Source organism: Pelophylax lessonae (assembly GCF_965119305.1).
Source record: "Pelophylax lessonae genome assembly, chromosome: 6".
Taxonomy (NCBI): domain Eukaryota; kingdom Metazoa; phylum Chordata; class Amphibia; order Anura; family Ranidae; genus Pelophylax; species Pelophylax lessonae.
In genome coordinates, this window is record NC_138773.1 from 168,885,052 (window position 1) to 168,909,153 (window position 24,102).

A 24,102-nucleotide genomic window follows, 5' to 3' on the forward strand; every position below is an offset into this window, starting at 1 on the left:
AGGGAGAACCCAGGAGCGTCGGTGTGGAACCTGAGAAGGAGGATCTGGGCTGCTCTGTGCAAAACCACTGAAGAGAGCAGGTAAATAACAGGTTTGTTATTTAAAAAAAAAAAAAAAAACACACACACACAAGGCTTGAATATCGATTTACCCTCCTGATGCCGAGTGCATGCAAATAGGCAGCCTCTTAGTGGGTGGGCCTTGTCGCTGAGTGGCTGCATATTTGCGTGCATTGGTGCAAATAGAGCTGTGCGGTCGGCACAGTTATCAATGGCTAACAGAAAGCTCAAGATCGCCACTTGTGATTGGGAGCTTTCCGATCATCGGACAGCAAATCATGGTGGTCACATGACCATGAGCCATGGATCCCACCTAGCTTTACATGAATTTCATAATTTGCTTATTAAAAATATTTTTCTAATTACAAAAAAATAATCAACTAAATAAAACACAGAACAATTGCTTGAAATAAAATAGATCTAAAAGTTTGGTCAGGAAGTATTTGGTTCATTGGCTTTTGCACCTGAAATAGACCATCCCATGCCATCTACCAGTTTTCAAGCTCACCAGGTGTTGCAACATATAAAATATGCTTAGGCATATTTGTGCAATAAAAACCAGCAAACTTTACAGACGGAATGAAGGTAAACCAAACAGCAGTCCAAAAGGCTTTGCATGGTTTTCAGATATATATTTTAGCTACCAGGTTGGAGTTTAAGGAGGGGGGTGGGGGGACACCTAATCCATATGTAAACAGCTGTCGTGTAGAGGTAACATTTTTAACTGTATATAGCCTATGTGTGATTCTCCATTTCCTTCTGAGCAGAACTGCATATTTTCAGATTCATACCATAGACATTTCCGGCTAGACTGGCAGTAGTCATTTCTTTTCCACTTGTGTTCAATGATGTCTGATTCTGCATTAAACTGAGAGGGGTAGCAGGTTGTAAGAGTGTAAGTTTTTGCCCAGGAATGCCTTGAGACAGCGGACTTGCCATTGTCTGAATAACTCTGCTGGCAGTGGGAAGAATAGGAACTGTAGGAAAAGTTATAGTGTTTACATCATCTTTTGTACCTGAAAAATCATAGAAAAGAGTGTCAGGATGTCTATGGCTACAGCATACACTTTCACTTTATAACATCAGCTTTGCAATAGCATTACAAACAATAGTTTTTGGCAATCCAATAAAAGCTTTAACGTTGTGAGTCATGCCTGTCTGCATACTTTGCAGCTTTTTATGTAAAGTGTGGTAGCATTGACAGAAATTTATGTAAAGTGTATCTAAACCCAAAATTAAAAATGTAACAGAAGACCGAATAGCAGTCCTTAGATGTGACTCCTGCATTGCTTTGTTTCAGGCTTTTTTTTCCCCCTATTCTTATCTTATGTTTCTGCCAAAAACACATTTAATGTCCTAGAGTTACAATGCCTACTATAAAGTATGAAATAGCAGCGTTGTTACCCTAGGCTGCTTTCCTGATCTGAACTACAAACACTTTTCCTCATTACAGAGAGGTATCGCTTTGCAGTTCACAGATGACAGCTAAGAAATTGTGAAGTGCGGTTATAGTGAGCAGTACGGGCCAACCATGTCCAAAAGGACAAAAAAACTCATGGGAAGCACCAGCCCAAAAGACATAGAAATAGAGGGAGAAAAAAAGTAGGTGGGATTTTTAGATGGTGGATCCCAAGGGTATACCATAGTATATCGCACACAAGTCTTATACAAGTTTAAAAATACATATTTTTATTTAATACATACTGTTTGACAGATCAGAGAAATAAAGGTTAAAAATCTCCACATGCTATATATTAAAAAAACGACACATATATATTGCAAAACTGGGTAATGGGGAAAAAGGGAGCTGGTTCCCAATATTGATTTTGGGATGGTTGGTACCTTTTACTTGGTTTGGTATACATTTCAGGTTTGACATTTTCTAGTACATATACATACATATACATATATATATATATATAATGTGTGTGTGTGTCATACAAGTAGAGATCATACAGTAACATACATCACAGCAAGACCGGGGGTATGTTAGCCCTGTCAACTATTGGTGCTGGGAGCTGCTTTCAGTCACTTCTTGCAGAGTGGTGCAGGTGGGGTATCTGGCCTATCGTTCCTTGATGCTGAGAACTCCTGTCAATCACTCCCAGAAGGGCTGGGCAGGGGGTTTGTCAGCCTTTGATATTGCAGGCTGACTTTGCAACTGCAGGCTGCTGTTCCCATTACAGGGCCCAATGTGTATGTCTGTCAATACTACCACAGTTCTGAACACAATACAAAGGCTGCCAGGATCATGAGGTATTTATATGTAATAATGCAGCGCAAGGTCTAGAAAAACACACATTTAGCAGCTTAACGTGCGCTTGAGAATTGTTTGGTAGACGCATATTTTTAAGGTCTGCGTATAATTTAAGGATAAATACATTTTCTGCAAATACAGAAAAATACCTGTTGACCTTTCATCAGGAATTTTGTGCCCTTGTAACTTCCTGTGGACTGAACTGAAATCTCAAACAAACAATGTTATCAGCTTTCTTAGCGGTCAATAGAGGGAGAATAAAGTAGGTGGGCTTTTTGGATGGTGGTTCCCAAGGGTATACCATAGCATATCACACAAATAAGTCTTATATAAGTTTAAAAAGGCATGTTTTATTTAATACATACAGTTTGGCATATCAGAAAAGAAAAAAAAAAAAAAGGTTAAAAATCTTCATATGCTATATATTAAAAAGAGACCTATATATGGTGTCATACAAGTAGAGATCATATAGTAACATACATCATGTAACTGCTGATTGAATTACACAAACATCGCCAACATGTTTCGCGTGATGATCCGCTTCTTCAGGGCTTCATATCCGTGTTTAAATCGCAAACATTTAGTCAATACATGGACAGAAAAAAAAATAATGAAAAATATGTTTCATTGTATACACACACATTTGCATATTCAAAACTTCCTATCCATTGGTAAAAAATGGGGAAAATAAAAAGTTAAAATTAAAAATTACAATAATACACCTCAACTCAGCGCACAGAGGTGTTCCAGCTAGGGGAAGACCATAACTGACACTTCACCTTGCTGACACAAGGCCGCAGCAAAAGCCAATAAGCAAAAGAAGTTATCTATACAGAAGCAGAAAAGAAAATATACTACCAACCAATTGCAAAGCACCACTAAATTACGCAAACACCATAATATTGATTAAATGCATAGGGGGAGCAACAAGATACAAGACCAAATATAAATGGACTCTAGTAAACTGACCTGTATCAAAGAAGCCAGGGCACTCGGCTAGCAGGAGATGAAAATCAAAAAATGCAAGGAAAGAGTTCACACTCCAAATAGGTCCTTACCTTGATATGCTAACTGTCCAATAACCAAAGATTAAATAAGCTAATCGTTATGCCACAGGCATCAGCAGAAATGGTGTCTGGGTCTCCCCCGAAAGTCTATTCGGGAGACCCAGCTAGATAACCTGGGTGCGGGGTGCACGGCAATAGGGAAGCACACTGAGCCATGCTGGAACGCACTTTCGAATTTGGTTTGACGTCACTTCCGCCATCTACACAGGATTGACGTCACTTACGCCGCCGTTCGGACTTAGATGTGGAGACGGCCGCGCCCGTACTGACCACGAGACTGCGGTTACAGAGGTGGATAGTAATTATGCCAATATGCCCCATGACCACTCCTTTTTTGCCTATTTAAGGGCTGGTCTGTGTAGGGGTTATCTAGTTAGAGGAATGGACTCTCAGGGGACCCAGACACCATTTCTGCTGATACCTGTGGCATAACAATTAGCTTATTTGATGTTTGGTTATTGGACAGTTAACATATCAAGGTAATGGGTCTATAATACTGTTGGTGGTAGTGAGAGTTAAGGTAATTCTAGACACCTCTGTCTTGATTTTATAGTGGTTATGTACCTTGAGACTGATGATCTATGTGGAGTGTAAACTCCTTCCTTGCATTTTCATCTCCTGCAAGCCGAGTGCCCTGGCTTCTTTGATGCAGGTGCGTATACTAGCGTCCATTTATATTCAAGTCTTATATCTTGTTGCTCCCACTTTTTTAGTTGCAGTAGATGTGGAAGCATTGTACAATTCCATTCCCCATGATCTGGGGATAAAGGTAGTTGAGCAATTTCTAAATCGGAGAGAGGTCACCCATCCAATGGGTATAATCGTTTTGTCATAGAACTATTAAAGTTCATATTGACGCACAATGTATTCTTTTTCCCGATGCCCCCCTCCTACACAAACCTGTACCTGGGGGGGTGGGAGGCTCTGGGAGCGTTACCTTTTCTCTAGGGACGATTTACAGTTTTTATCTTGCTAAAATTAATCACATGGCATTGTTTTATCGATATTTTTTTCATCTGGGGAGGTACCCAACAGGAATTGCAAAGTTTCCTTCTCAAAATGTTTACAAATCCCTATAATCTGAAATTTACTACCAACTCTGATCCCAAATTATTTACATTTTTAGACATCACAATTCACATCAATGATGATGGAAGTATAGGCTCTTCATTATACAGAAAGCCTACAGCTGGAAATACCATTCTCAACGCTACCAATTTACGTCAAAGAACATTGATAGCCAGTATTCCATATAGTGAGTATCTGAGGATAGGACGTAACTACCAATCACTTGGGTTTTTGAAACTGAAGCTAAAACATTCCAATCATATCTACTGGAAAGTAGCATACCATAGAGCTAAAAACAAAGATAGACACCAATCGATTCATCAGTCTAAACACCACAACTAAATCACTACCATGAGAATAATACATTCTTCTCGGACCTACATCAACAAGTACGGGATATACTGAACAAGTATTGGTACTTATTAACAGCAGACCAAACTGTTTCTAAACACGTTGGTAAAAACCCAAAAATAACTTATCAGCCCCGGTTCACACTTATGCGAGTGCGGGAAGGCTGCGAATCCGCAGCCTGTTCCCGCATCGCACACGCACCCCCGGCAGTTCACACTGCCATATGCGATACGCTGGGGGTGTCAATGTAATCTTAACGACACCCCCAGTTTGATCGCATATCGCAGTGCGATCGTGCAGTTCGCACAGGATCGGATCGCACAAGTGTGAACCGCTGTGCGATCCGATCCTGATGCGGCTTCCAAAAAGGGTCCCTGTGCGTGTTTGCTGCGGCTGCGGTGCGAATTTAGCCATACAAAGTGTATGGCTAAACTCGCACCGCACAGCCGATCGCATGTAAAGAAGGAGCAGTGCGCTCCGACATTACATGCGAACCCGGCACTCGCACAAGTGTGAACCGGGGCTAAAAGATCAAAATCATTAAAAGATTGTTTAAACAAAAAGTCATTATGTAAACAAAATGTCAATGTTGAAAATGTTAGAACGAGCACTGTGATTCACATAGGCCACGACCGTGGCATTGTCTGATTGAATCCGCACCAGACACCCCTGGAGACAACTTGTCCAATGATCCAGACAAAGTCTGAGCGCTCGGAGCTCCAGTACATGGATTGGTAGTCTGGACTCTTCCTGAGACCAGACCCCACGAGCACAATCTGTGCCGAGGACACCTATCCACCCAGACAGGTGCATGCAAGTCAGAAGAGATGACCGTCTGCGGATCAGCAAAAGCCAAATTGTCGCCTGCAACTTTTAAAAGCTTCTACCATGGAAGAAACACTCTGGCTGAGGATGAGTCCAGAGTCAGACCCAGATAGACTAGGCTTGTGGACGGAACCGGAGCAGACTTCTGAAGATTCAGAATCCAACCGAACTTTGGTGGGGTTCCAAAGATCCACAGTGACTGAAAATTTAAAGGGGCTGGGGGGGGGGGGGGGGATGTGAACCTGGGGGTCTGACCATCCCAGAGAGGGGCCCGAGTCCACCCCAAAACACTCCAGGGGTAGTAAGGGACAGCTACTTACCACACAAGGAACAGGATGGGCACTGCTCTGGACAGGACACCGCTCCATTGTAATGTGGGTGCTGTCGGCCAGGGGGAAACACTGACTGAGTTCGTATGCACCCTCACAAGACATTTAACTCGCAGGCCAGCCCCCATCCAGTGGGGCTATGTCGCAGCCGACCTAGCGCAGAGATGCAGTCTGCACGTGCTTGCTGGCCAGACTGGGGGGACTCTAAGGATCTATATTATTCAGTTTGTTACCCAGTCCAGCACTTAATTTTAGCTCTTAGAAACAAAATAATAAAAAGAGAAAAAAATTACATGTAAAAAGAAAAAATTGCCAGGATCAGAGATGCCAACAAGGAACTAGTTCCTTACTCCTGACTAGGCAGAAGAAAAAAAAAATGAATAACTATAGCAGGAAGTGGGAGTATACCTCCAGGGACTGCCCCATAGGCGTGTTCAAGCTTTTTCTCTGCCTAGTGTCCTACTACTGTAGGAGGCAGTATAACCCTACGGTCAAGAAGATGAAGAGCTGTATTCGTCAATAAACGGAAAAGAAATAAGGTTTTTGCAAATGGATATGCAGAGGTGATAAACACCTATTTATGTTCAGTGCCAAATTCAGCGCCCAATTTTCCTCCCCTTACATCCTTAGGCTCTTTTTCATCATCTGCTTAGAAATCTCATGGGGTTCTAAGTGGGTATTGTTTTCTTGTTTCTTTAACAATCCCTTCTACAATTGTGGTTTACTATTTACCACACTGCTATATTTTTATGTCCACCGCATTTAATAAAGGTTGTAATACCAGTCCCCTAGTACAGTTTTGAACGGGCGAGTTTACGAAGGAGCGGGTATTATAGCTTCATGAGTAAGGTTTTTGTTATTTACAATCCCTGCCTTCTTTTAGGTTTACATTTTGCCTATGGATGATCCACTACATGCAGTGACGGGCAACTAAAGGGTCATCTTTCCCGCTATTTTGGGCAGGCACATGAGTGAGGCCTCCCCTTTAGCCTTTCGGGTTGTCCCGCTGTTTTGTGGTGTTTGGTAGTATCCTTTGAGGCACTCGATGCACATGTCAAATAAAACAGGTGATGTGCTTATGCCATCACATGATTACCATCTCTGGGAGGGGACTGGTGCTCCTTTGCTTCGGCGTCACGCAACAACGTCACTGCACTGGGTGTGGCAGGGGAGTATATCAGGAAGCCACCCCATAGGCTCATTTGATCGGCAGGAAGCCGTGACACACATCAGTCACGCTGATTCAGTATCAAAGGTAAGAACGCACGGAGGTGTTTGTTGCTCAACTGTGCTATTCTGTCACTAATTATACATTGGACATTTTGTGTAATCTTTCTTGGTTAGGTTCCAGTGGGAACTCATCCCATTTTTTTTCTATTGGGGGCTTGTGAGTGGATCTGTGGAGCAGACTCCCCAGTATAGAAGCGGATACTCGGGGAACGATTGGTTTTGTGACAATTCACTGGTAGTACTATTGGCTATTTTCCAGTAAGGGTCCATGTACACGGGACGTTGTTAAAAGTCCCTTTGAATGCTGGAATTTTTAGGACGTTTGAAACGTCCGTTCGGTCGCGTTTGTACCAGCGTTTAGCGGGCGTTTGCGTTTAGAACCATTCCTAGAGGTCAAAAAAATGATTCCCCTTTAAAATGGAAAAACGCAAACGCCAAACGCGGGTCATCGCGTTCGGTCGCGTTTTTGCGTTTGAAACGCCGGGAAACACACGTTCGAACTCAAATAATTGCATTCTAAAAAAAGTCCCTGAACGCAACTGCCCGCAAACGACCTGGTGTACATGGACAGATAAGATAAAATGTAGATGGGTTCAGGGGCTTCTAAAAAAAGCGCCCAACTGCTCCTAAACGGCCATTTCCAGCGTCCCGTGTACATGGAGCCTAAGTCAAACTACTTTGAGGTTTTTTTTACCATTTTTCCCAGTGTGTTCTTCTAAACATCAGACCTAACATTGGTCTATATATAGATCTAAAAATCTTTTTTTGATCAGATAATTTAACCATACCTAAGCCACCTATAGCTCTTGTTAAAAGTTCAAAAATATATATAAAATAATAAAATAATACTATTCCTGGGAACACTTATTGAATTTATTGTTTGATAAAATAGGACCTGATTTTTCCCTCCTGCGGCCAGCACATTAAAGCCTTGCCCTATAACCTACTGGTGGATTTCTGTCTGAATTAGTCTGATTGGTGTTTAGTTGATTCTACCCTATAAACAAGTGGAAATCTAGATGATCAGTCTTTGTCCTAACCCACAGTGGCAAGAAACCCATTATCAATCTTAAATTCAGTTTGCTGTATTAGTGGTATGTTATATATATATATATATATGCATTATGTTAAAAATGTCAAACTTTTGATATTTGGCATATTTATATGCTTTGATGCATAAGTTCTTTTTTTCAAATTGATCCTTAATGTTGCATTATTGATCTTGGTTTAGTTTATTCATTGACATAGGTGTGATAATATAATAACCCTGAAGAAGCCGAAGTCGTTGGCGAAACATGTTGGTATTGTTACCCTAGAAGTTTTATCAACCTTGGACAATGTTGACCACTCTCCAGAAGACCATGATGAAGTGATTTTAACATTGGTGTTTATATATGTCTTGTTTAAAAAAAAAAAACAGGTTTAATTTTAATTTGTTCTCTAGTTATTGGCACCTAAAAAATACCAGCTCCTATGGGAGCATTTTATTTCGGTGTCCCACTTCATTATTTTTGTTTCTGTCCATGTAAAGATTAAATGTTTGCGATTTAAACAGATATGAAGCCCTGAAGAAGCGGTTCATACCGCAAAACATATTGGCGATTTTTGTGTCACTCAATGTTATTGTATGATCTCTACTTGTATGACACCATATTTAGGTCTCTTTTTAATATATAGCATATGGAGATTGTTAACCTTTTTTTTCTGATATGCCAAACTGTATGTATTAAATAAAAACATGCCTTTTTAAACTTATATAAGACTTATTTGTGCTATATGCTATGGTATACCCTTGGGAACCACCATCCAAAAAGCCCAAATACTTTATTCTCCCTCTATTGACAGCAAAGAAAGCTGAGAACATTGTTTGAGATTTCAGTTCAGTCCACAGGAAGTTACAAGGGCACAAAATTCCTGATGAAAGGTCGAAAGGTATTTTTCTGTATTTGCAGAAAATGTATTTAACCTTAAATTATACGCAGACCTTAAAAATATGCGTCTACCAAACAATTCTCAAGCGCACGTTAAGCTGCTAAATGTATGTTTTTCTAGACCTTGCTCTGAATTATTACATATAAATACCTCATGATCCTGGCAGCCTTTGTATTGTGTTCAGAACTGTGGTAGCATTGACAGACATACACATTGGGCCCTGTAATGGGAACAGCAGCCTGCAGTTGTAAAGTCAGCCTTCAATATCACAGGCTGACAAACCCCCTGCCCAGCCCTTCTGGGAGTGATTGACAGCAGTTCTCAGCATCAAGGAACGATAGGCCAGATACCCCACCTGCACCACTCTGCCAGAAGTGACTGAGAGCAGCTCCCAGCACCAATAGTTGACAGGGCTAACATACCCTTGGTCTTGCCGTGAGTGATTGAAGTCACAGAGACTGTCCCGCGTGTCACAGAGACTGTCATCCCATGTTACAGAGACTACTGTACATTTCACAGAGACTGCCCCAGCAGCCCTCACGTTCTAGGAGAGAGAAGCACCAGTGCTGAATAAGAAACAGAACAGAGACATCTGGAAATGTGAGGGGGGCGTTTCTGTGTGCCAGTACTCACCAAGTATTCCCAGAGGCTCAGGCAGCTGGGATGTACAGCTGGTTCTTGCTCTGCATTTAAATGCCCACACAGGAACCACTTCCACTGACAGTGTGTGCACGTCATGGGGGTGGAATGTGGGGAGGGACAAACACAGCAGGGCTAGCATGGTAGAAGGGACAATCTTGCCTCCTCCATCCTATTCATGTAGCATTGTGCTGTGCCAATCCTGTATCTCACTATCGGCACAGCACAGTGCACCCACCCCTAGCTCCCAGGCAGAAACTCTCTGAGCCAGCAGTGACGGGAGGATTAAAGTGGTTTTAAAGGAAAATTTGAAAAAACAATCATGTCTATACTTACCTGCTCTGTGCAATAGAATTCTTCTTGGGTCCCCCATGAGCACTCCTGGCTCCTCCTTTCTTGCTGGTGCCCCCAATTAGTAACCATTTACCATGGGGGCACCTGTGGGTTCTTGTTACCGAGCCCTGCTGCTGTGTCCATTGACAGACAGCTCAACTCCACCCCGTCCCCACGTCACTGGAGTTAATTGACAGGCGTGGGAGCCAATGCTATTAATCTGCCCAATGAGGAGGGAGACAGCGGCAAGAGCCACTGATCTTGTGCATGTCACTGGATTGGATCGGTGTCAGGTAAGAATAAGGGGGACTGGGGGATTCTGCAGCAGAAAAGAAGCATAGAATGCATTAAGGTGAAAAATGTATACAATCCTATATACACAATGCTCTACCCACACTTGATACAGAGGAAGGCAAAAAAAAACCCAGCAAAGCATGAACCAATTTTCTTCATCAGGGGGAAAAACATCCTTCCTGATCCCCTGAGAGGCAATCGGAAATTCCCTGGATCAACTTTACCTATAAATGTTATTATCCAGTTATATTATGTACCTTCCCTCGGGACCCGTTCCCCCCCGCACACAGCTGATTTATGATACGCCACTGAGCTGGGCCTATATTAAAGTAGGGGCCTGGAGCTGCGGCTCCAATAGCTCCTACATTACTCTGGCCCTGGATAGGCCAACAAAAAGCTGGCAAAGTAAGTGGTACTAAAAAGGAGGAGCTGGAAGATTATTTTGCAACTAATTAGGGTTATTAGAAACAGGTCAGTAACATGACTGGGTTTAAAAAGGGCATCTTAGAGAGTCAACAGTATCTCAAAAGTAAAGATGGGCAGAGGTTCACCAATCTGTAAAAAGCGGCGTTTAAAAATTGTTCAACACTTTCAGAATAATGCTCCTCAATGTAAATTTGCTAAGACTTTAAATATTTCATCATCCACAGCACATATCAGTAAATTTGGAGAATCCGACAAAATCTCTGAGTGCAAGGGAAAAGGCCGAAACCCAATACTGGATACCCATGATCTTTGGACTCTCAGATGACACTGCATTAAAACAGGCAGGATTTTGATGTACATCATTGCAAGGGCTCAGGCATACTTCCAAAAATCACTGTTTGTGAACAGGGTTAACCGTGCCACCCAAAAATGCAAGGTAAAGCTCAATCACGCAAAGAAGAAGGCATATCTGAACATAATCCAGAAACACTTCCATCTTGTCTGTGTCAAAGCTCATTCTAGATTGTAAGCTCTAACGAGCAGGGCCCTCTAGTTCCTCCTGTTTTGAACTGTATTGTAACTGTATTGTCTTCCCTCACATTGTAAAGCGCTGCGCAAACTGTTGGCGCTATATAAAAATCCTGTATAATAATAATAATTTAAATTGGTCTGTTGCAAAGTGGAAAAAACGGTTTTGTGGTCAAATTTAAGTTTATTCTTTTTGGGAAACTATGGGTGCCGCGTCCTCCGAACTAAGAAGGAGAGGGACCTTTTGGCTTGTTAGCGCTCAGTTCAAAAGCCTGAATCTCTATATCTGATGGTATAGGGGTGCATTAGTGCATATTGAATAGGCAGCTTGCACATCTGGAAAGGCATCGTCAATGCTAAATGATAGAGTTAGGTTTTAGAGCAACATATGCTCCTATGCAGACTACATTTTTGTCAGGGAAAGCCTTGCATATTTCAGCAGAACACTACTAAACAGCATATTGCATCTATGACATCAGCATGGCTTTATAGTGCTACATAATAGTGCTTAACCTGCCTGCAGTCTAGACCTTTCACCAACTGAAAATAATTTGGCGCATCTTGAAACCCAAAATAGGACAAAGAAGACCCATGACTGTTGAGCAGTTAGAATCCTATATCAGGCAAGAATGGGGCAACATTCCTCTTCCAAAACGCCAGAAACTGGTCTCCTCAGTTTCTAAACATTTGCCGAGTGTTGTTAAAAGAGGGGATACTACATTGTGGTTAACATAGCCCTCTCCTAAGTTTTTTGAGATGCGCTGCTGCCATCAACTTCAACAGTACTTTTTGAAAATTATTATCATAATGGTACATTTTCTCAGTTAAAACATTTGATATTGTTTTCTGTTTTCTATTGTGAATAAAATATTGCTTTATGAGATTTGCAAATCACTGCATTCTGTTTTTATGTTGATTTTAAACAGGTTCCTAACTTTTTTTAAATTGGAGTTAGAAATTCATTAAGTATTATGTTTGTGGATACTTTGATTCATTGCTTTATGAACAGAGCAATGTGGGATCCATAGAACCTTTTTTGAAATACAAACCGCAATAAATTGAATTAGAATTGTAGCTACATTCCACTGATCCCAATAGCCACAGAGATGACAACAATTTGGAAAAAAAATGAACAAAGACAGAGAAAAGTGTCTGAGCATGTGTACCCTTACTTAGTCGATACACTACTGTAATTTCTCAATAGTATGGATAGTCATACCAGGCTCACTAAAAGCAAGCAGTGCAAACAATTTTAACCTCCCTAGCGGTATTTTGGAGTGTAGCTCGGGTTTAATATACAGTGCCAAAAGCGGCAACCCCGAGCTACACTCCGGATTACCCCACAATCAAACTTACCTTCCACTGCGATCCCCCCGCTGTCCTCCAGCCAGCCTCCTGCTGTGTGTTCAACTGATGCAGTCACCTGCCTTCCGGTTCCCTTCCCTGAGAGCGCCATAACGCAGGGGGGTGTAAAAGGCGGGAGATTAAAAAAATAAAATAAAACAAATGACATGATATAGTGTAATCTGTTAGGATTACAACTTTGTATCATGCCATTTTACCACAGGTTTTTACCTAGTGGTTTTTCCAGTGCCCTGCCTGTGCTTTTTGCGGTACTTTGTGCCTGGAAAATTGAGAACGTCCATGGCGTCCAAAAAGCATTCTTTTAGCTCAAAAGCACCTTTGAACGAACTGGAAAACTGTGACGGTGAATCGGAATTATTTGAACTGAGCGATAGCGATTCGTGGGAAAATTCATCATCCGGTTTTAAAAGAGAAGACACGACGATTCTGCTACTGAGTTCAGCGATGTGCGAACTTGGTGCTCTACTGACTGCTGTACGGATCAGGCAGCGCCCCCAAGATTCCCATTTACTGGAGCATCTGGTATGAAAGTTGACGTTGACCATGACAACCCCTTGGCATACCTGCAATTATTTCTGACCGATGAGGTTATTGAAAAATCAGTTACCGAGACAAACCAGTACAAAGAGCAACAATTGGCTACGCATCGGAAGTTTGCAAGATGCAGAAAGTGGGAACCAGTGACCAAAGATGAAATTTGGAAATTTCTGGGCCTAATAATTCTTCAGGGAGTGGTGGGGAAACCCCTGCAGATATTACTTGCCACTCCATTCTTTGGCACGGTCATGTCAGAGTACAGATTTTCCCTCATAATGAAATATCTCCACTTCGTAAACAATGAAGAATTTGATGAAATTTATTATATTATAATTTATGATTTCGGGTTTCAAACTTTATCATACCCGGGATGTCTACTAGACTCTTGTTTGGACAGATTTAAGTGAGTTATTCCTAAGAATTACAGGCCTAAAATATAAAACCACATATTCCCATGCAAAACAATGTACCACTTTTAGCACAAAAATTCTGACATAATCAGACCGCCAGGGAGGTTAAATAGATTTTAACATGTCTGATAAAAACCTTTGTGCATCTGCGAAATGATCTTCCACTATTATGCAAAAACTGGATAAATCTATTGGGGCAAGCTTGCCAACTACCACTAGACAAGTTGGACAGAACACTACAACAGGTCCATATGGTATTTTATTCAAATAAAATCGCTTATTGCCCAGTCAAAAATCTGAAAAAAAAGTTTTGCACATTTAAAAGAATCACAGTTAAAACTAAACAAACACATTAGAAAAAAATAAACAACTCCCATTTACTAACCTCTGGCAGAAACACCACAATCCATTACTCTTCCATGTAACTCACTAATAGGTCGTTGGTTTGCAGTAATATATCCATTTGCAGAATTGGTGGGTGTCGTTACTACCTGGACCATAGTGACCGTGGGAACCTGCTGCACAACATGTATAGCATGACTTGTGGGCTGTGAGGTCATGATTGAAGCAGACATGTATGCCAAGGGCTTTGCCACAAAACTTGCAGTCTGTGCAGGTTTGGCCATAATAAGTGGCTGAGCACTCACTGGGGAACCTGAAATTGAAAAAATAAATCGAGTATGTTACTGAAATAAGCTTTTCTCATTCTGAACATCACAAATAAAACACAATGATTACGGTTTAAAACTACTCACAAAAGCATTCCTGTTTATTGTAGAGTAGATATGTACTAATAATGTACACAAATGTGTGCCTTCCTCTGTTCTAACTACACTGAACAAAATTATAAACACAACACTTTTGTTTTTGTCCCCATTTCTCATGAGCTGAACTCAAAGATCTAAGACTTCTTCTATGTACACAAAAGGTCAATTTCTCTCAAATAATGTTCACAAATCTGTCTAAATCTGTGTTAGTGAGCACTTCTCCTTTGCCGGGATAATCCATCCACCTCACAGGTGTGGCATATCAAGATGATGATTAGACAGCATGATTATTGCACAGGTGTGCCTTAGGCTGGCCACAATAAAAGGGCACTCTAAGGGTCCTTTCACTCGGAGCGGACCGTTTTTTGAACCACTCCGGCACTTTTTTTTTTTTTTACGGACACGGATGACACTTGTGTCATCCGGTCCGTATGTCCGTTTAAAATCCCATCCGTTTGCGGATGATGAACGGAGATAATGCATGTCAATGGGATTGCGGATGACACCGCTGACATCCGTTTTTGCGTCCGTTCCGTTTTTTTAAAACGGAAGAAAGATAGGGTTCTCTTCCGTTCCAAAAAACGGAACTGATGGGAAAGGACGCAAATCGGATGTTAGCGGATGGTCATCCTCTGACATCCGCAATCCCACTGACATGCATTATGTCCGTTTTTCATCAGGACATACGGACCGCCCGCGTGAAAGGACCCTAAAGGCTCCAAAAACAGTCAGTATCTGGTGTGACCACCATTTGCCTCACAAAGTGCAACACATCTCCTTCACATAGAGTTGATTGTGGCCTGTGGAATGTTGGTCCACTCCTCTTCAATGGCTGTGCGAAGTTGCTGGATATTGGCAGGACCTGGAAAAGGCTGTCGTGTACGCCGATCCAGACCATCCCAAACATGCTCAATGGGTGACAGGTCCAGTGAGTATGCTGGCCATGCAGGAACGGGGATGTTTTCAGCTTCCAGGAATTGCATACAGATCCTTGCAACATGGGGGCCGTGCATTATCATGAGGTGATGGTTGTGGATGAATGGCATAACAATGGGCCTCAGGATCTCGTCACTATATCTCTGTGCATTCAAAATGCCATCAATAAAATGCACCTGTGTTCGTTGTCCATAACATACGTCTGCCCACACCATAACCCCACCACCACCATGGGCCACTCGATCCACAACGTTGACATCAGCAAACCGCTCACCCACACAACGCCATACACGCCGTCTGCCATCAGCCCTGTACAGTGAAAACTGGGATTCATCCGTGAAGAGAAAACCTCCCCAAAGTGCCAGACGCCATCGAATGTGAGCATTTGCCCACTCAAGATGGTTAAGATGACTAACTGCAGTCAGGTCGAGACCTCGATGAGGATGAAGAGCATTCAGATGAGATTCCCTGAGACGGTTTCTGACAGTTTGTGTAGAAATTCTTTGGTTATGCAAACAGATTGTTGCAGCAGCTGTCCAGGTGGCTGGTCTCAGACGATCTTGGAGGTGAATATGCTGGATGTGGAGGTCCTGGGCTGGTGTGGTTGCATGTGGTCTGCGGTTGTGAGGCCAGTTGGATGTACAGCTAAATTCTCTGAAACGCCTTTGGAGATGACTTATGGTAGAGAAATGAACATTCAATTCACTGGCAACAGCTCTGGTGGACATTCCTGCAGTCAGCATGCCAATTGCACGCTCCCTCAAAACTTGCGACATCTGTGGCATTGTGCTGTGTGTTAAAACTGCACATTTTAGATTGGCCTTTTATTGTGGCTAGCCTAAGGCACACCTGTGCAATAATCATGCTGTCTAATCAGCATCTTGATATGCCACACCTGTAAAGGTGCATGGATTATCTCGGCAAAGGAGAAGTGCCCACTAACACAGATTTAGACAGATCTGTGAACAATATTTGAGAGAAATAGGCTTTTTGTGTGCATAGAAAACATCTTATATCTTGGAGTTCAGCTCGAGAAAAATGGGGGCAAAAACAAAAGTGTTGCGTTCATAATTTTGTTCAGTGTATGTTGGTGTGTAAGAAAATTAAAACTGCCAGAATTATCATCATAAAGGTAAAAACCTCAAAACAGTTATAAAGTTTTTGTAAAGCCAACATTTTTATTAAAAATAAATAAAGAGTGTAGCACTCCTAAACCTAAAATATGTAACAACCTTACCTGTAACAACTATAAAGTGATCCAGTGCAATTAGATCATATGTGCAAATAGCAAAAACAATTGCAATGCTTCTTTACGCACTAAATAATAATGATCCCCAATGTACTCCTTGTTAGCAAATAAAGTGCAAATCCATCAAATGTGCAATCCAATAGAGTATATATATATATATATATATATATATATATATATATATATATATATATACACACACACACACACTATATTATATATATATATATATATATATATATAAATATATATACACACACACACACACACACTATATATAATTATAAAAAGATGCCACTCTGCTGTACAATCCTAGTGTGTATACACATGCAGATACTCCACACATAACAATCGAGTGAAATCAGTAGTTGTCCACAATAGGTATTGCGCCACCACTTCTGTGCCCCTTTCAGGTGGAATTTCAGCTCTTTTGGTGGACCTTCTTTCACAAGCAAGGTCAATCCGGGCGATTTTTTTTTCTGCCGATTTCTTTCACTTTACTATAATACAGCTTCTATCGTCTCCTCCAGACTCCCGCATAGAGCATCTCATGAGGTGGACACATAAAACAGGGAAAAACTATATAGCGAGCATCATCTTTTTATTAAAACTTTAAAGCATACAAATGCATTCACACATACATCCCTGATTTTACAGTATTGTACCTTGAATACACAGACCTCAAGCTGCCTGACAGTATCAAGCTATGATCATCTCCTGCTATGTGTGTTGATGTTAGAGAGCCCTGCCTCCCTGACACGTTGCGTCCAGATGGACATCATCACAGGTAAACGTAGCCGACGGCAGATCATACCTTAATACCTTTCCTCCCTCCTGGTTGTAAAGCAAAATGTAAGCAACTATTCCTCCTCCGCTGCTATTACCTCATCCCTGCCAGTATTACAGGCACATGAAAACCAGCTGGATGTCATTCATTCTGCCTAAAGTGGATACTTTAACCACTTTAGGACTGTTCACGTTGCTGCTACTGCAGCAAGGTGTCAGCCCTAGGTCCATCGACAGAGACCTACACCACTGGACTCCTCCCTGTCTCGGCGGTGCGCGTGCGCCGCCGGAGGCTTGCTCCCACTGTGTTTAGACACAGCGGGAGTGGGGCAGGAGAAGGAGGGATGGAAATCGCCATCTCTCTTCCCCTATCGTCTGGGAAAGAGTGAGAAAATACACCGCTTGTGTAAACAAAGAGGGCAGATCTTCTCTGTGACAGGCAGGGACAGATTACAGGATTCAGCATAGCTGAACCTGCGATCTCTGTCTGTGTCACAGAACCCCCTCCCCCACACACACACGTCAGTAAGCATGAGGCACACATTTAACCCCTTGATCACCAACAGTGTTAACATCTTCCATTCATTATTACAGTAACAGTGCATATTTTTAGCACTGATTACTGTAGTAAGGTCACTGGTCCCCCCAAAAGTGTCAAAAATGTCAGTTAGGGGTCCGATCGGTCCACCGCAATGTCACAGTCCCGCAAAAAAATCGCAGATCGCCGCCATTACTAGAATAAAAAAAAAACAATAAAAATGACAAATCTTTCCCGTAGTTAGAAACTTTTGCGCAAACCGATCAAAATACGCTTATTGCGATTTTTTTTACCAAAAATATGTAGCAGAAACAAATTGGCCTAAAATGTTAAAAAATTTTAAAAATTGTTTTTTCTTTTTTTCAAAATTGTGACTCTTTTTTTTCAAAAATTAAAAAAAAAAAAAAAATTAAAAAATCGCACAGGTGATCAAATACCACCAAAAGAAAGCTCTATTTGTGTGGGGGGGGGGGGGAAGGACGTAAATTTAATTTGGGTACAGCGTCACACGACCGCGCAATCGTCCGTTAAAGTAACGCAGTGCCGAATCTCAAAATATGGCCTGGTCAGGAAGGGGGTAAAATCTTCCGGTCTTAGTGGTTAAAAATACGCTCATTGAGAATTTATTTGTCAAAGACATGTAGCTAAATATATATTTAGGCCAAAATGTGACAAAAATTTAATATATTGGATATTTTTTAACTGTCAAAGTAGAAAATGGCAATTTTTTGCAAAATTTTTGCTATTTTTTTACTAATACTGCAAAAAATAAAAAGCGCAGAGGTGGTCAAATACCACCAAAAGAAAGCTCTGTTTGTGGGGAAAAAAGGACGTCAATTTCGTTTGGGTATAGCACTGCATGACTGCGCAATTGTCAGTTAAAGTCATGCAGTGGCAAGTTGAAAAAAATTGGCCTGGTCATTAAGCAGGAAAATTCTCCGGTCTTAAAGTGGTTAAGCGGAGTTCCTGGCATTTTTTAAACTTCCCCCTCCCTCCGAATTCGTGATCACTTTGTAATGTCTAATTCATTTATTTTTTACATCAATGTAAATACCATGTAGCCCGATTGTGCCGCTTCCACTGTACCTTGCCTGCTCATTGGCTCCTAAAATAAGAGTGTCATTAGTTCCAGGAGTCAATGGGCATCTGCCGCTTGTAGCATCACAATGAGTGCTCCGCGTTTTGTACTATATGCGAAAGGTCAGGGGCGCATGCTGGGTAGCCAGAAGCGTCATATCCGGGAAGGAGAAATGAGTGGGCTTCAGATGCCCACACTAAAGAAGGGATCGCTGAGGACAGCAAAGTGAGTTTTATTAGAAAGATAATGATTTCTACAACCTACATTTTATACACGTACTATTATGTATCGCATAAGGTGGGAACATTATGGGAAAAGTAAAAAAAAAAAAAAAGATGGAATTGCATTTTAAAAAGAAAAAATAATCAGTTATATTATTAATAAAAAAAAAAAAGAGAGAATAATCACCTACCAGTACGACTAATCTTACATATACAGGGGTTATACTACCAAAATATAATAAAAAATAACAAAAAATACATAAAAACAAAAAACCAACACGAAAATTATATAGAAACATTTTCCTTTTAAAACTGACGAAATAATAATCCTTTATAAATTGTTAATGAAGCAAATTAGATCAACCTCAATATTCATGCCTTCTAGTTTTAAAACCTTTGCTTCGTATATCCACCAGGATTCTAGCTTGCTCAATTGCCTTATAAATTTACCTCCCCTCCAATGTATTTCTAACTTTCTCTAGTTCCCAAAATGTTATCCCAGTTGGATCCTTATTAAGAACCATTTTAAAATGCTTGAAAACGTTATGTTTTTGAAAACCCCTTTTTATATGCATGGGCATTCTAACAAACACAGCCCATTTAGAGAAGGTAAAAAAGGGGGAGGGGTATGTCTGTATACTAAGAACAGTGTACAGGTAAATATGAGGGATGATATTAATAATGGAGCTATGGACGAGGCAGAATCCCTATGGGTAGAACTTAAAGGGGAAGGCACTATAGGGAGGGTAATATTGGGCGTATGTTATAGGCCTCCCAACCAGAGGGAGGACGGGGAGGCAGACCTCCTTTTACAGATAGGATTGGCAGCAAGGATGGGCAATGTCATTATAATGGGGGACTTTAATTATCCGGATATAGACTGGGAAGAAGGAACCGCGCATTCAGCCAAGGCTCGGCAGTTCCTAAATGTTTTGCAGGACAACTTCATGGGTCAGAAAATGCGGTACTTGACCTACTGATTACCAACAATTCAGACCTGCTTACGGATATAGAAATGCGGGGCAACTTGGGAAACAGTGACCATAGGTCAATAAGTTTCAGTATTAATTATAGTAATAGGAAACACAAGGATAATATAAGGACACTGAATTTCAAAAAAGCCAATTTCCCAAAACTGCGCTCTAGAAAATATCATATGGGATAGAACCCTGGGAACAAAGAACATGGAGCATACATGGGAGTGCTTTAAGAACATAGTAAACAAAAGGGATTGGCCAGTGTATTCCAAAGGGAAATAAATTTAAAAGAGCAAAACTAAACCCTGGGTGGCTAAACTCCAACATAAAAATGAATATTAATACTAAAGAAAAGGCGTTCAAAAAATACAAGGCTGAGGGGTCATTGGCAGCATTCAAGAATTACAAAGAGTGTAATAAGAAATGTAAAGACAAAATCAGGGTGGCTAAAATAGAACATGAGAGACATATAGCGGAAGAGAGTAAAAAGAACCCCAAAAAATTATTTAAGTATATAAACAGTAAGAAAACGAGGCCAGAAGACATTGGCCCCTTTAAAGACGACGAAGGAAATTTAGCCACAGAGAACAGGGAAAAGGCGGAAGTGTTAAATAATTTCTTCTCTTCAATCTTCACAAAAGAATCGGGGGTCTACACTAACCCAGCTTGTAAGGCCAAACTAAATAGTACACCTCAGGAAGTATCACTATGGCTAACAGAAGATAGACTTAGAACTAAACTAGAGAAACTTAACAAAAATAAATCACTGGGACCGGATGGCTTGCACCCGAGGGTTCTTAAAGCGGAGTTCCACCCTGGATTTTTTTTTTTTTTTTTTTTTTTTTTTTAATACCCCCGGGACAGTCAGGGCTAGTACATTCCACAATGGCTAGCCTCTGATCTGTCCCGGGTTGCACTTACCTGTTAGGACAAATACTTACCTTGCAAACGTCTTGTCCAGCGCTGCCATCTCAGATGTGGGCAGCTTGAAGCCAGCGAGATCCCCTTCTGCGTCTTCTTTCGCCTTCTTTGGTCCCACGATGCTCTGCGCCGGCCCCGACGTCACTTCCGGGTCGCGCGCGTCATCCCTCTACAGCTTCTGGGCATGCCCAGAAGCTGTTTAGAAGGGGATGACGCGCGCGGCCCGGAACTGACGTCGGGGCCGGTGCAGGCGCAATGATTCCTGGGAGCTATGACGTTCAGCTCCCAGGAATCATTGCAGAGCCAGGAAGTGACGACGGGCCGCGGCCGAGGAAGGAGGAAGAAGGAAGTAAGGTAAGTATTTTTTCTTCGCTACGAGGTAAGTAAAAAAAAAATATGCGATTATCCATTTCTTTTTCAGGTGACCCGGAGCGAGAAGATGGAGGTAAGTATAAAAATAGGGTGGAACTCCACTTTAAAGAGCTCAGCCATGTGATTGCCAGACCATTATTCTTGATCTTTAAGGATAGTCTACTGACGGGTATGGTGCCAGCTGATTGGAAAAAAGCCAACGTGACACCAATGTTCAAAAAAGGGCCGAGATATATCCTGGGTAACTATAGGCCGGTCAGCCTAACAACAGTAGTCTGCAAGATTTTGGAGGGGATGTAAAGAGACTATATACAAGACTTTAGTAATGAAAATGGTATTAGTAGTAATCAGCATGGATTCATGAAAAATCGTTCTTGCCAAACCAATCTATTAATCTTTTATGATGAAGTGAGCAGCCACCTAGATAAATGTAAGCCTGTGTGGATGTGGTGTATCTGGACTTTGCAAAGGCCTTTGACACCGTTCCCCACAAACGCTTACTGTACAAGCGAAGGAAGGTAGGTATGGACCATAGGGTGAGCACCTGGATAGAGTCCAGAGGGTGGTGATTAATGGGGAGTACTCGGATTGGGCGGGTGTGGAAAGTGGGGTCCCCCTAGGCTCTGTCCTGGGACCAATCCTGTTTGATTTATTCATAAATGATCTAGAGGAGGGGATATCTAGTACAATCTCAGTATTTGCGGATAATACTAAACTAAGCATGCCAATATCTTCTATGCAGGATGTGGAAACCTTACAAGCGGACCTGAACAAAATAATGGGGTGGGCAACTACATGGCAGATGAGGTTTAATAGAAATGTAAAGTAATGCACTTGGGTGCAAGAAACACGAAAGCAAGCTACTCACTGGGGGGAATCCTTTGGGTGAATCTAAGATGGAAAAGGACCTGGGGGTACTGGTGGACAACAGGCTTGGCAGTGGCATGCAAAGCCAAGCCGCTGCAAGCAAAGCCAACAGAATACTGGCGTGTATAAAAAAAGGGGATTCACTCCAGAAATAAAGAGATTATTCTCCCACTCTACAAGACTCTGGTCCGGCCACACATGGAGTATGCTGTCCAGTTCTGGGCACCAGTCCTTAGGAAGGACGTGTTGGAACTGGAGAGAGTCCAGAGAAGAGCAACAAAAATAATTAGGGGAATGGAGGGCATCGATTAGGAGGAAAGACTACAAGCACTGAACTTATTATCTCTGGAGAAGAGACGATTGAGGGGGCTATGATATCAATGTACAAATACTGTACTGGCAACCCTAGCATAAGGAAAAACTTTTTAGAGAAAGGGAATACAATAAGACACATGGCCACTCACTAAAACTAGAGGAAAAACGGTTTAACCTTAAAATACGTAAAGGGTTCTTCACTGTCAGAGCAGTAAGGATGTGGAATTCTCTTCCACAGGCAGTGGTGTCAGTGGGAAGAGTCAATAGTTTCAAAAAACTATTAGATGAGCACCTTAAAGACCACAACATACAGGGGTATACAATGTACGGTTAACAGCAAACACACACACACACATCATAGGTTGAACTGGATGGACTGGTGTCTTTTTTCAACCTCACAAACTATGTATGTAACTTTAGAAGAGCAAGGTATAACTTTTCCCTGTAACTAATGCCATGCCTTTTTTTTCCCCCTTTTCATATTACATTTTGCTTCTTTGCATGCTAATGCATCTACCACAGTGTTTCTCAACTCCGGTCCTCAGGGCACACTAACAGGCCAGGTTTGCAAGAAAACTGAAATCATTCACAGGTGATATAATTTGCTGCTCAATGATTGCAGTATTCTAGTCTGCATCTCCCCAAGGTAATACATAAAATCTGGCCTGTTAGTGTGCCCTGAGGACCGGAGTTGAGAAACACTGATCTACCACATGCATAAAAACCTATTTTAATAAATGAGAGGGAGGATTGTTTAGGTAGATCTAATATTCACCACTTTATCTCTATAAGTAGGAGACCTCTTGTTAGAGAAAAAAGAAAAAAAAAAAGGGAACTTTTGGAGGGCAGTATTTAAAATGTTGTCTTTGGTAAGGATCTTCCAGTGCTTTTTTCAATCTTCCTACGCAGTACATAATAATCCATAAATATGGTCATCTGATAATTGATTGGTCTCATTTGTCTCCACTTTCTCTTCCAGTATCTTCTAGCATTGCATGTCTCGCTCTTTTTTCATCTCTACTAATTTTTATTAAATGGAGAAAGTTTCTATATATATGTGTGTGTTTTTATGTAGTTTTTATTTATTATTTGTTTGGTAGTAAGTATAGCCCTTGTTTATGTAAGATTAGTCTTATTGATAAGTTATCTTTATTATTTATTTTTTATATAAAAAAATAAAATACAATTATAAAAGTAAGTACCAGGTTCTTAGATAATTGCATTGTAAACAGAACCACAGCTTTGTTAATAATACCACACTGACAAAAGAACTGTTGCTCTCGGAGGCAGAATAAATGACAGGCAGCTGGTTTCCATGTGCCCAAAATATTGGCAGGAATGAGGTAATAGCAGCAGACACAGTATACCAGGAGGGAGGAAAGTTATTAAGATGTGATGTGCCTATCGCTAAGCTTACCTTTGAAA

General features: G+C 41.3%; 1 protein-coding gene across 2 annotated transcripts in view; it reads right to left on the reverse strand.

Moving 5' to 3' along the window:
• FOXK1 (forkhead box K1) overlaps window positions 1-24,102 on the reverse strand; it is a 210,820-nt gene that overhangs the window by 54,629 nt on the left and 132,089 nt on the right. For both annotated transcript variants that reach the window (XM_082261198.1, XM_082261197.1), the window contains exons 7-8: window positions 14,036-14,305; window positions 851-1,075 (exon numbers count right to left, since the gene is read on the reverse strand). In XM_082261198.1, coding sequence (XP_082117324.1) covers window positions 851-1,075; window positions 14,036-14,305 — 495 coding nt within the window. The remainder of the gene's footprint in view (window positions 1-850; window positions 1,076-14,035; window positions 14,306-24,102) is intronic.